This window comes from Notolabrus celidotus, chromosome 14 (assembly GCF_009762535.1).
Source record: "Notolabrus celidotus isolate fNotCel1 chromosome 14, fNotCel1.pri, whole genome shotgun sequence".
Lineage (NCBI taxonomy): Eukaryota > Metazoa > Chordata > Actinopteri > Labriformes > Labridae > Notolabrus > Notolabrus celidotus.
The window spans coordinates 28,440,910-28,455,246 of NC_048285.1; the positions used below are offsets into that span (position 1 = coordinate 28,440,910).

Consider the following 14,337-nt stretch of genomic DNA (forward strand, 5'->3'; position numbering starts at 1 on the left):
CATTATTTGGTTTGCATGAGACTATCTGTCCCTGAAAATCTAAATGGTGTGTTTTTCTTTCTCTCCCAATGATAACAAGCACAGATTTTTTTTGTATGGTTTTTAATGCCTCAGTTTTATGGAGTGTTTCTGAGTGCTTAGAGTGTTGAGTCATATGCTTATTACCTTAAATAAAGGCATGGGGATAGGACAAAAGGAAGTTGGAGATCTGCACCAGCATGTTAAGCAGAATCTCAGCCACAAAGGAGAAACTCTGCTATCTAACGAAGCACAAAAGAAAAAGAAATATAATGTATGCAAATGAGGGAAACAAAGACCCTATTCTTCTCTCTGCGGCCTGTCAGCTGTATCAGATTCTCAGCTATCTTCCAAACCATCCTCTGTACTCCAACTATAATATAAAGCTTTCTTTATTGCCACAATGGGCTTTTTGGAATATGTTTTAAATGGTGTGTGTGTGGAAACTCTGAATGCCTGATCTTTTAAGGAATGTTAGTGAATGATTTTTGTCAAATAAAGCAAAACTAGTGTCATCATAGTCTGAAAATGAAAGAACTTCTACTGAATAAAACCCTGCCTATTAATTAAATGACTCCCTCTAAATTTCAAAAGTTGGTTATGTGTACAGCGTCCTCATGCCTTGGAGCAAATTATGAAATTGGATTAATTTACATGGTTGTATGAGCTGAATTCAAAAATTAATGCACTCACTCAGATCTTTCACCATTATTAAAACCACCAGGGTTTGAGCCTAGTGGAATATTTTAAACCTTGTTGTGAAGTAATGTCTTTATTCTTTGTTCCTTATTTTAATTCATACTCTGTGAAACACAGTGACTGGTATATAATCAATATGAAGGAGGGGTTCAGGTATCAGGTTTATTGAAGTATCGTCTATATGAAGAGTTTTTCAAATTCTGTTTCCTTTTGTTTTGCAGCTTCAAGGATCCCTGCGAAGGAAGATTGAGGGACATACACCAGGACATCCACAAAAGCAGAATGGCGTCTCCTGTGGTTTCTCTGCACCAGACTTTAAGCGGGTCCGTGTGGATCCTGGCGGTCTGGGACATGCGCCCTGCCACCACAACATGTCCCAGTCACATTCTCTTCAAGGGTCATCAACCATGGGTATGCAGAGGAAGAATTACATGCTTCCTCATGGAGTGGGGTCTGACATCTTCAACATGACCCTGAAAGAAATGAAAAAAGAGCCCATTGAGGTCCCGTCTTGTGGACAGTCTAATGCAGAAATGATTTTTGACTTCAAAGATGAAGGTGGTGGTCAGATTGACCCCGAGCTTCAGGACCTTTTCGACGAGCTGACAAAGACAGTGCCCACGCTAAACGATCTGGAGTTTGAGAAGATCCTGAAGCAGGATGACACATTTGGTTTAGACCTAGGTCGGCCGAGCTCAGCGGGAGCAGCTGCTAGTCTGTGTTCTCCGATGGAAAGGACGATAAAGATGGAGCACTCCCCAGATTTTGGCCACGTTCATGGAGGCTCCCCGCAGCTTCGACCAGCCTCAGCAGGACCCTCTTTCACTCTGTCCAGCAACTCTTCCACTACCACGTCGCAGAAAGCTAACACTCAGGCAGGACACCCAAGAGTAATGCCCTGTTGGCCAGAAATATCCCATGCAGAGCAACTGAAGCAGATGGCAGCGAACCAGCAGCAGCCGAGCTCCCTGCTCCATCACCACCATCAGACACCACCTGCAGGATTGACCAGCTGGGCCCCTTCTATGACCACCCACTCCTCCACCAGCACCTTTCCCCAGGACAAGATCTCCAGTCTGGCCCCGCTAAGCCAGCAGAGGATGGGCACCCAGGGTAAAGGGATCAACTGCCTCTTTAAGTCTAATGGCCACAATGGCTCCCATCATTTGGACATGAAGGTTCTTGGCACCAAGCCCACGTTGCACTTCAGTCCCAAAGCGCCGCATTCTGCCAACCAGCCGATCCCTGTCATGACAGGCTCGGTCAACAAGACTTCGGCCCAGCAGCAGACCCAACAGTCACCAGCGACTGGCCATAATTCGCAACACTCAGCTCTCCACTTCCAGAACCAACAGATCTCAACATCAGGGGGGCTTTGTCTGCAATCCAAGCCTAGTCCCGCTGGGATCCCTTTCAAACTGGCACAGCAGCGACAGGTAAGAGCTCTCTGTGAACTTCACACTCAGGATTTTCTTTTAAGTGAAAACTTTGTCAAAGGTTAGAGCCCCTGTGAGGAGTTATTAGCTGGTTATGAAACAGATGCTGATCCACCAAAGCAAACAAGACCGTCAACAACAAGATTGACAACTTTTATGCTGTAATTTTTTATTGCTTGTAACAGTGCAAGGGGGTCGGTGTCAGACTAGACGACTGACAGCATGCAAAACACAATTTTTTAGTTTTTCAACAATTAATATTCACAGTGAGTAGGAGAGAACGGGGTTGGTTGTCACACTTTTTACTGTTTTGATGATTGCTCATCATCAAAACATCTTTCAATAGTCATTCCTACATTAAATTGAAGCTTAAGGTGTTGGCTTGAAATGTGTATCCCTCTCATTTTCCAACTCATTGTAACAAAGAGGCAATTAACTATCACAGACACTCTGACACATTGTGACAACCAACCCCATCACGGGGATGGTTGTCACACACCATGGGGTTGGTTGTCACACACTATGGGGTTGGTTGTCACACACTATGGGGTTGGTTGTCACACACTATGGGGTTGGTTGTCACACACTATGGGGTTGGTTGTCACACACTATGGGGTTGGTTGTCACACACTATGGGGTTGGTTGTCACACACTATGGGGTTGGTTGTCACACACTATGGGGTTGGTTGTCACAATGGTATTTTAATGGGAAAAATCTTTTAAAAAAGGCAAGAAGGCAGAACTAAATTTGAAAGTTTAATTGCACTGACAAGTGATAGGCCTACATAACTTAATGCATTTAACATAAAATGAGCAAGGAACATGAACAGGAAACACATCTTTAAGCCAGCCTATATAACAACATAAAGAACAAAACAAATAGGCCTTACAATAATGGCCGACTCAACTAGGCTACACGCAGTCACTGTCTGAGTCACAGTGATGCCAAATGTATGGTCTGCACACTCCAACTAATTTCACCATGCATGATTTTGCCAATATTGGGGTTGTTTGTTACATGTAACAACCAACCCCTATGTTGCAAAATCATGCAACATAGGGGTTGCAAAGAGAATGTGACGACCAACCCCAACTGGAATTTTTTGCTAGCATCAAGGCTAACAACCATCTAACAAGTAGTTAGCTAGCTAATAAAAATCTAAACTATAGCTTTCCCCTCACACTTTGTAAGGGTGACACTTGTTTTGTTATAAACCCATCGTTTAAAAGCCTAGAAGAAAAATACAAATACAAAAAGTCCTCTCACCTCAAGTTCAGCTGTCTTACTCCAGAGAAGACTATGTAGGTGAGCTCTGATCCTAATTCTGGAAATGCCCATACCCCAATTTGAGAGACAGTGCCCTCTGGTGGCGAGATATAACGAGTGTGCCAACCAACCCGTGTGACAACCAACCCCGTTCTCCCCTACCACATTTGATTGTTTATCAGAAAACATTACTTACGCATGAACAGGACAAGAAAGAGATGCGAGGTATTACTTTCTCCACAGGGGGCGCCAAAACCGACACAAACAGGAAGTTTGTCACTAGAGCTTTAAGTTTAAAAAAAATTACCATAAATATCAAACTAATTACATTTGCAGTAACACAGCTTCATACATAGAATAGCATTAGGTATTTTTTTAAATGTGAGTTAGCTCAGTGACGTTGTTGTTACAGGGTTTACTCGTATGTGTGACTTAAATGATGTCATATGTGATAGCAAAAACAGCAAAGCACCGGAGTTCTGATTTATGTATCCAATCTACAGTCTCCACAAGTGCCATGACTTTGAATGGGCTGTGTATTATATCACACTACATAAACAAATGATAGCATTTCCCTGCTGAAGGCACAGGTTACATTATACACAGCAGTCACTCTTGCTCTCTGTAGTCTTCCTCATCAATCTGTTTCCCCGGTTTGCTCGCAGCAGACAACCTGCTGTCTGAAACAGCAACAGTGCTCTGCTGTTTGTTTTAGGACTTTATTGTCATTGTTCTGGCTGCTGTCAGTGCCTTTGCTGTTGTGACTCCTTTGAATATGTATTTCCCCTGAAAGTGTTTTGACGATGACACAGATTGCCAGAGCATGGTAGATTAACATGCAGGACTTCTAATTTCTCTGCTTGTCATGGTGGCTCCCTGTCAGGGCACAGATATGCACAGCGGGATTTGCTAATTGGAGGTTGTTAGCTACAAGGGACAAGTGGTGGAAAATGACAGTAATCTGCTTAGCCTGGTGCCGGAGGTTGAATCACTGATTTGTTATGATTGGGGAGATTTAGACCGTCCCCCCTTTTCATTTTTGCACTAACAGTTTCTGTAGCTGTCTTTGTGTGGAATGATAATGCGAGCCACACAAGAGAGCTCTCATAACGTCTACAGATCAAGGGAAGTGCTTGAGTGACTCTGAGAGAGTGGGAGGAGGGAGAGAGTTATTGAAGTAAACAAGGTAGGATGGCAAACACATCATCACGCATGGGTAAAACAGAACCAGTTTTGCCACTAGAGAGTAATTTACACTCCAGAATGGCTGTGCATGTTGATGGTTTGTGTGGTTTGTTGTTTGTCTTAAACCCTCTTTTAAGTCTCTCTGAAACCGGTCATTGTTAAACATGGTAGTCAGTTTTTACTTGGTGTTGATGGCATATTGATACAAAATAATCCCAGATCTGAGTATTTTTTGTTTGTGATTAGCATTTTCAGTACTAGGGATGGCTTGTAATGTTTTTATAATAAAATATTTGTTTGATTATAATAGAACACATAGCTTATGTGACTATTTTGTCATCTTTAAAATATATTTTGTTAATTCATTTTATGAGTTCCTGTTTGCAATGCAGTACAAATGCCAGACAGTGGCTGAAGCACATATTAAAGCTGTGAAATAACAAAGGAAAAAGAAAGCAGAATTGCAGGTGGCTCCCTTAAATTAGTTTCACATGGTGAGATTCAGAATATGAGGAAATTAAAGAGACTTCTGCAGCCCTCAAAGAGTTTTGTGTGGATGGTTTTATGAGGTAAATCTAGTTTATATACACTACCAGTCAAAAGTTTGAAAAAAACCCTCTCATTCAAGGGTTTTTATTTATCTTAATTATTTCAAATACTGTAGATTAATACAAACATTTACATAATCAATACATTTTACTTACATTTTAGAAAACATGCTGTATTCACAGCACCTCTGATTATTCAGGGGCTCATTTAGTGGAAATGATGCATTCATTAATGATGATTGGGCAGCAGCACTTGACCTACCACAGAAATCTTTTCCTTGTGTCTAATATGGCAAATATTTATTTTGGGAGTTCACTTCATGGACATACACTACCAGTCATAACTTTGGAAACACCTTCTCATTCAAGGGTTTGTATTTCTTTTAATTATTGTAAACACTGTAGATTAATACCAAAGACATCAAAACTATGAAAGAACATATATGGAATTATTTAATTCACAAAAAAGTGTTAAACAAAGCAGAATATGATTTATATTTTAGATTCTGTAAAGTAGCCCCCTGTTTCCTTCATGACAGCTTTGCACACTCTTGGTATTCTCTCAGTCTGCTTCATGAAGTGGTCTCCTGGAATGGTTTGAGACCATCAGTTGTGTTGTTCAGAGGTAGGGTTAGCACACAATGGATAGCCCTGTTGTAATCCATATTATGGCAAAACCAGATTATTTCATAGTTTTGATGTCTTCAGTATTAAACTGCAATGTTGAAAATAATTGAAATGAATAAAAAACATTGAATGAGAAGGTGTGTCCAAACTTTTGTCAGGTAGTGTAGATCTTAGCCACAATTATCATATCTACAGTCATGGGTCCTTCTCTCATTCTCTCTCCTTATGTCAGTGTGTGAGCATGGAGGGCATGACCATTCAAACAATCATCGAGTAGTTTCCAGTCACTATCAAATAGTAATTTTGCCGAAATGCACATCCCTGATGATAACAGTAATAGAGGAAGAGAGAGAGTTGTGAATTTTTTTTTTAGGAAATCCTATAATGAAAGGCTAAAAGTGTATTTGATAAACTGACAAAGAAAGCAGACCTCTCAAAAGCTGGCAGATAATCGAAGTGAAAGCTCTGAACCTCCTGTCTTTAAAGAGCTGAGGACCTGCCTGTGCTCAAGTTAATGAGGGGTAATGGTTTGGTGAGACAACTTTTTCCAAGGACATTGTGTTTTTTTTTTATGTGTGTGTTACAAATAAAATCTGAATCATTAAAAGAGGAATATAAAAAGCATAAATATTCAAAAATAGGAGTAACATTTAAACATCATCTTATAAGGCTGATAATGTCATCTGTCCGTTGTATCCAGCACAGAGAGGGTTAAAGTCTAGCTAATGAGGACGGTACAGCTCACAGAGAGGAGAAAAAACCAGCAGAGTCTCTTCCCACAGCGAATTGAATTAGTAATGCCAGAGAAATAAAGGTCCTGAAAGAGTGCCCTGATCCCCTGTGTAACACTAGCAACTAGCCGAGGACTTCCTCCCACTGAGAGAAGCTGAAGACCTTTTTTAAAAAACAACCACAGATGTGAGCTTCGTTGTTTGAAGCTTTGCACAGTTTTCATTATCAGCCGCTGAGGAGAAACATCAAATTAAAAAAAAAATCCATCTCTCAGCTTTGTGGTCACACAGAAAAATACCTCACTTATTACTTAAAGTATGAATACATTCTGTGGCAGCACAGAGCAGAGGACACTAATGCATTATGAAACCTGAGTTACTGTGGCTGTGGTGGGCAATGCTGCTTCAAGGTCAAAATTTAGTGTTGCTAGTCACATCAGTTGTTTAGCTGTGGTGTGTTTTAAGTCAAAGACAGAAAGGGGTGTCTTTTTTTTTTAGGGACAAAAAGGTGTACTTCAAATGATTACAGGTCTGTGTTTTTATAATAGATTCTGTATTAAAGCCACTCTGAAAAGAAAAGTGGTGTTCTCCTAATCTTTCAAAAAAACTGCAAGAATTTTTCTGCTTTTAAAAAATACTACCATGATTCTAGAAACATTAAAACATGCCCCTTTAGCTGTATAGCATCCAGTGATTATGCAGCAGTGTTTCTCTATTTGTATAATTGATTTCTTCCTACAGTTACTCTTATGCACGTTTGTGTTTTTAATCAGATCTCAAAATGTACATTCAGATGAGTACTCGCAACATTTGGCAGACCGTCTCTTCAGTAGTGACTTATACGTCTGCTCAGTATAAGAAAACACTGTTAGATCAAGTAGGAAAGTAGGAATAGACATTTGGCAGCAATTTCATCATCCCAGTGAGCGGCTTCAGCTTTTACAGATTTCCTTTTGACTACTACAGAAGAGCGTAGTGCTTTTGCTTTCTGCAGTGTAGTGTTCTCTTTGCAGAAAATGTGAAAACCTGTTTTACAACTCTGACTTTTAGATAAAGGTTTGTTTGCAGTTCATAATGACGCCTCAGCATTTTGTTGTTGATGATGATCTTGTGGCACCGAACCCCTCGGTTGCGGATAAGAGCGGGGGCCAGAGGGAGGGGAGGGGAGTGGAGGGGAGGAGGGGAGGAGGGGGGGGTTTGTGCCTACCAGGTCACTCCGCCAGTGCTGTGAAGGGAGTGCTTGTTTCCTGGGAAAGGGAGCTGCAGCCAAGTCCAGATGCCGAGGCGCTCCCCAGGGGCAGCGTCATGAGTCCAGACTGGAGGAAGTGCAGTGTGAGAGCCGGCAAAAGGCTGGGCCTGGATCACTGTCAGCTGCCTGCTCTGCCGCAGGATGGGAGACTAAATCACTCGGCTCCTTCTCCGAAGGCCTTAGCCACATGTGGTATTCATTAACAACAAGCTTGTGAAGAATGAGAGGAGGGAAGAAACATGGAAAACAGCTTTATGACACATCAGGATGACAGAGAGGATTACTCAGTTGTGCTTTCTAAAACACTCCTCATCGGATTTTCTTATAACAAAGATAGAATAAGTGCTCTCCGGTGAACCTCCAAAGGGAAAACGCTGTGATGATCACGTTTTCTTACAGTCTGGATAACTGCGTTCAGGAAATCAAAGCCGGTGCCTCTGCTTTCTAGAGTAACAGAAGAATCCGGGGTTTTGATGTTGGAGTCCCTGTGTAACCTCATTGCCATGCTCGGTTTGCCGTGTGGGTTGAACTCAGGCAGAGAAGGCGAATATTAGCTCATGAAATGGCTTGTGACTCCTGATGAGTTTCAACTTCTCTTATTTTGTGTCTCCTGTCTCCTTAGTTCTCCAAAAAATCTCAGCCCCATTCATTAACATCCCCGCACACACACTCTCACACGCATACACATATATATTTATGTACACATACTTCCCTCTTTCTCTCCCTCTCAGGGACCACAGTCACCACTCTGTTGAGATTCATCTTCTGCAGAGAATCTGTCCTCTAAGTAATAGCTTCTGCTAAATGCACTGTTGGGTTTCTAATCCATTTCACCCTGGGAAACATTTTGAGTCAACAGAAAGACTGACATTGTATACACAGCATGTGTTGACTTTGATTTGGTGCACATTAACCTCTTTCATGACAAATGCTCGCACTTGGTTAAAGCCTGTGCGTAGTGAGTGTCCTTATGTCCACAAGAAAGACAGGTTTTACTTGGAGCGCCTGGATGGTCTAAAAATGGAAGAAAAAAAAAAAGCATCAAGGACGAGTAACTTCTCTAACACTCAGGGTGGTTAAAGCTTATCTTCAAAAGCATACATTCTGAACAAGACTTCAAACAAAAGCAAGTTTGAATATCTGTTTCATTCGAGTGCTGCCCGACTACATTTTAATCAGTGTGATAGTGTCACGAGCCAAATGGGTTTCTAGTGGAGGGAAGGCCTACTTGCCAAACACAACACAGTGATCAGTAAAGGAGAGCTTATTAAATGGAGGTAGTCATGGTGCTGGCGCTGAACTCCCCATTGGCACACATTTCCTGCTGTCTCAGGGATTCTTTCCACTCTCTTTAGACACAATTATCAAGAGAGAAGCGAGCCTTGAGAAGGACTCACACTCCCCCTCCCAAAAAAAAAATCTCTCTGAGTCTCCCTTTTTCATCTGCAGAGGGAGTAGCCTTGACCACATTCTGGAGGTTGAACAGCATCTTTGAAACAGATCTGTCCAATCCTTGTGGAGTTTTGCCCTCTAGTGGTCAAATCATAGTATTGCACCATTTTGGTTTTGTGTATGTTTATGTTTATGTGTATTTATTTGCACAATTAAAATAAAATACATACATCAAAAATTGCAAAGATGAATAATATAATGTGCAGGAAGAGGCAGAAAACACACTTTCATTTACAGAAATCTCAAAGTGCTACAGGCACACAGTAAAAACAAACTTTAACATTTCTTAAAAGGAGTACTTAAAATAAGTTAAAAGCCTCTTTAAAGAGGAAAGTCTTTAAATGTTTTTTTAAAAGCATCCACAGTCTGTGGGGTCCTGAGGTGGCTGGGCAGGGAGTTCCACAGATGTGGTGCAGCAGCACAAAAGGCCCGATCTCCCATGGTCCGGAGCTTGGTTCTGGAAGGGTGGAGGAGGTTCTGATGTGCAGAGTGTGAGTTAGCTGGGTGAGGAGTTCTTTGAGGTATAGTGGGGCGTTTCCATAGATGCACTGATGGGTAATGAGTGCGATTTTGTAGTTAATTCTTGCAGTGACGGGAAGCCAGTGAAGTGTGTGGAGTACTGGGGTGATGTGTTCATGTTTTCTGACTCTGAGTAGGATTCTGGCTGCGGTGTTCTGAATTAGTTGGAGTTTGTGGAGATTTTTGATGGGGGGTCCTGATGAGGAGGGCATTGCTGTGAGCCTGGAGGAGATGAAGGTGTGGACTAGCTTTTCAGCGTCAGATACGGTGAGGGAGGGGCGGAGTCTGGCAATGTTCCTTAAGTGAAAGAAGCAGGATTTGGACAGGTGTTTGATGTGACTGTCAAATGTTAGGTGAGGGTCCAGTCTCACACTGAGGTTGGTGACAGCAGATGAAATGGAGATAGATTGTCCAGAAAAGGTGATGGTGGTTATGGGGGATGATTGGAACTCAGAGAGCTTATTTGAAGCCTTCACCCAAAATAGTGTTCTAATATCAAAAATGAATTAAAAAATACTAGATTGACACATATAAAGACAATAGTTGATACTACAAATAAAATAACATTAGAATATACAAAATTAATAATTACTATAAATACAGTTATTATAACAACAGAATTCAAAAGTACAACATATGAATATAATGTGTATGGACACCTACTCTATGAGAATGTGGTTGAGCATGATGCATATATAATTAAGTAACAGTGGTTAAAAGTTTATTCAAGCATCCTGTATAACATTTTATAGATCAGTCATTTTCAACCACTGTGCCGTGGCACACTAGTGTGCCGTGACAGATTGTCAGGTGTGCCGTGGGACATTATCAAAAAATATTATTCATATACTGCAAATAATTTGCCATGGAGTGCGTCTGTGCCTGCAGTGTAGTGACTGGCAGAGTAATTAAATACTTATCCATGTACTGACCTGCGCTGCCCACCCACTGGGTTACAATAAAGCCCACTTATGACCTTGTTAAGACAGTAGAATTAATGGTGTGCGCATGAGAGGTGTATGTGACAAGACGTAGGCGTACAACAGCGATGGATAAATATCCAAAATGGAAAAATGAAAACTCCAAACTGGGCCCTGGACAAAATTCGAACCCGGATGAAGAGCTTAACTACAACAGTGTTTGGCGAGCTCTCACAGCTAGCTACTGAGTAGCTGAACTCGTAGCTAAATCAAAAAAGCCACACACTGTGGCAGAGACATTAATACTTCCTGCAAAAGCTATTGTAAATGAGATGCTTCACCCTGACAGAGTTAAAGAAGTAGCCAAAGTCCCTCTCTCAGGTAAATAGATTCATAAATTGAGAGACTAAGTGTGTCATTTTGTAACACTTTTGGTTGGTGGTGGTTAGTTTTTCGTGTACTTCTCCATCAGCTTTCACAGAGCTTACCTCCAACCTCCAATGATCTGTTGAGAAGGTGAGAGTTTGAAATAACAAAGAAGCACCTCCCCTGACACTAATCTTAACCATCATGTCTCTACTTCCAAGGCTGTTCCTCCCGGTCCAAGGCTGCCTACCAATGGAAACTTGGGGGTCATGTCAGCTCAGTCGCAACTACCACGGCCTCCAGTACCCATGAACCAGCAGAAAGGCCCAATAAAAACTCAAGCCATGCAGAGGCAGCTCAACCAGCAACAGCTCACCATCAACAACTCAGTGAGCGACATCTCATTTTATCTGTCATCAAATATCAAGCTGATAAAACATAGAAAGCATTTGTCAGAATGAATTATTCAAATAATTTCTTTCATTTCAGGACAAAGACAGTGCGCATGATCAGTTCAGTCGTCACCTCACGAGACCTCCGCCGGACTACAAGCAGCCAAGAAGTATGGTGGGAGTTCAGCAGGGAAATATGTTCACAGGTAACACACACTTCTCATGAGTTAGAGATGCTTTAAATGTTAAGTAACAATCATTGTAAGCATTTTCTTTTTACTTCCCTCAGGTCAAAACTCCTCCCAGTGTTCCAGCGGTGGTCCTGACAATGAGCTCCAGTCCATGTCCTGTCACCTCCAGAGCGGGCCTGGTTCCAAGATGAATCCCTCACCATCAGATCGCAGATTTGGCATCGGCACAGATTGTCACACAAGCTCCTGCATCGGTCCGTTCCAGCAGCATAACAATCAGAGTCAGATTGGACTCAATCAGAATAAAACTCGGTTTCTGGGGCCGCACGGGCGCGGACATTCTTTTGGGATGAACAATGTAGCGGGAATTCAACACCCCAGAATGGCGACTGACCTGCATCCTTCAGGGGCACCAGGACAGGGTCTCGGAGGCTTGATGAAAAATGCCAGCATGGGCTGGGCCTCAGCCAACAAGCAAGGGACAACTGGACTCAGTGTTAGGCGGCTCCCTAACCCACTCCAGTCTCAGGGTGCACAGCTCGACATCCAGAACCATGCATACCAACAGAGACACATCGGACCTCCCAACCAGGTAGCTCCAGATATCGGGATGCTCCCTCATAATCCTTCAGTAAGAGACACAGGCCCAAGACCAAGTCAGCCACTCATGGGATCTCCGTCGGGAGTGGGAAACCAGGCCTCTCCTGAGCAGAGGGTACCAGCAGGAACCTTTGCAGAGCCCAATCCCGGCTCCAGCAGCTTCCAGAATAACCGAGCCAACCGTCTGACCTTTGACTTCCTCCCTGAGGGAGACAACACAGTTCCAGGGATCAACACCGACTCAGACTTTATTGACTCTCTGCTCAAGTCAGGCTCTGGGAATGACGATTGGATGAAAGATATAAATTTGGATGAGATTCTGGGGAGTCACTCGTGAGTTTTCGCCCAGGGATTGCATAAAAATAAAAAAAAATCCAGCAACTCAAACAACAGAGGCTATGGATGAGAAGATGTAGGGGTAACATTTTTTAAATATTGTAAAAAAAAAAAAAAAAAAGGAATTTTATAAACTCATATAATTTGTTATCCTAGTATACTGTATTGTTTTGTATTGTATTTACTGTGAAAGTCTCTCCAGTACTTCATGTGGTTTGTTTGTCATACTCAAGTGTAGTGCTGTCATAAAGGATGAAATACCCACTTCACACTGTGAAAAGAAAACATGTCTGTGCTCTTTCAAGCCCGTGTCGGCATCCCAAGTTACGTTTCTGCACCCACTATTTAGCATGATACTGTATTTACCTTCAGGAGTTTTGCTAGCATTCACAGAGAACCTGCCGCAATGTTTTCTTACTCATTGTTCAAGCTTTTTCATCTGTGCTAGTTTTTGACGCGATTGAAATAATGTAACCTTTAGTTTTTTTCATGTGATATTTAATAATTATTGGGATAGTAATGAGACATTATAGTACATGTAATTAATGAAAGTTGATTTGAAAAAATAAATATATCGAACATTTTCTTTTGTTGTTTCCTTTTACTTTAAATATGATTTAAGACTGAACTCACTTATTACAAAGTCAGCTGACTGTAGTGGATGTATAAATAAAATATTTGCACAATGCAGATAAAGAAATTGTTTCTTTTTAGAATTAATGAATTATTAGAACTTAATCTAATGACATTTAACCTCTGAATCCCTTGTCATCGTTGAGGTTGAAGCAGGAGTTTAGATAATAACTCTCTAAAAAGGAACAGAAGTCAGTGTTTTATTGAAAATATTACATTCATTCAGTTTGAATACTGCAAAAACTCAAAATCTTACCAAGTGAAATTGTCTCATTTTTAGTCAAAATTTCTTCTCCCACTTGATTTAAGATACATTTACTTAACAAGTAACATTTGAGCAAGATAGAGGGACTTGTTTTAAGACATCTTAAATATCATGTTAAGTCAAACAATCTTGAAATGATCTTGTTTTGAGTTTTAATTTAGAAGAAACAAGGTTTATTTTACATTTCATACATATTTCAAGCTGAGATCTCATTTGTAGAAGACGGATAATCTTGATTTAAGACAAACACTTTACTTGATTTAAGTAAATGCATTTTATTGGAGAATCTATCAGAAAACAGCTCCATTGATAAAAGAAAGAAAGAAAGAAAGAAAGATAAGTTGTTGTTTTTAAGGGTGGGTTTCAGTTTTCAGACACTGTTTCTTCTAAATCAGATCAAAATATACATCCTCAAACTACATGCACACAATGAAACACCTACTTTAGAGCATAGCTGGCTTATCCTAAAAAACAATATGACTGAATATTATATATCCAGCTCACTATGAGAAGACATTAGATCTCAAAATGCTCAAATTAAACTTTGTCATCTTATATCAAGAACAAGATGGTCTTAAACCTAGAGAAGTGCCGCTATAATACAACTCAAATTAAGGTGAATATATCTCAAATGAAGAAGTTGACATGAAATGTATTAGTGCAGAAATCTTTTTTTGAGTGACAAAATACTAATTGTTATCATTCCTGTCTTATTCTGAGACACTAAGCTTTTAAACTTTTGTGAAATATTGCTTAAAATAAGTTTTCCCTGCTAATTTTAAGATCACAGTTTTCTAAATATTACATCTTATTTTAAGAAATCTTACCAAGCAAATTTTTACTTCTTCTATTGGCAATTTTTTTTTGCTTATTTCAAGGTAAAAGTACCTTGAAATAAGTTTT

General features: G+C 40.7%; 1 protein-coding gene across 1 annotated transcript in view; it reads left to right on the forward strand.

Annotated features, from left to right (window-relative positions):
* Nucleotides 1-12,821, forward strand: part of zmp:0000001236 (mastermind-like protein 2) — a 52,346-nt gene extending 39,525 nt beyond the window's left edge. Inside the window, 4 exon segments of the mRNA XM_034701472.1 lie at nucleotides 939-2,153; nucleotides 11,239-11,406; nucleotides 11,507-11,615; nucleotides 11,699-12,821. Of these exon segments, the coding sequence (XP_034557363.1) occupies nucleotides 939-2,153; nucleotides 11,239-11,406; nucleotides 11,507-11,615; nucleotides 11,699-12,537 (2,331 nt within the window). The 3' untranslated portion in view covers nucleotides 12,538-12,821.
* The last annotated feature ends 1,516 nt before the right edge of the window (nucleotides 12,822-14,337 follow it).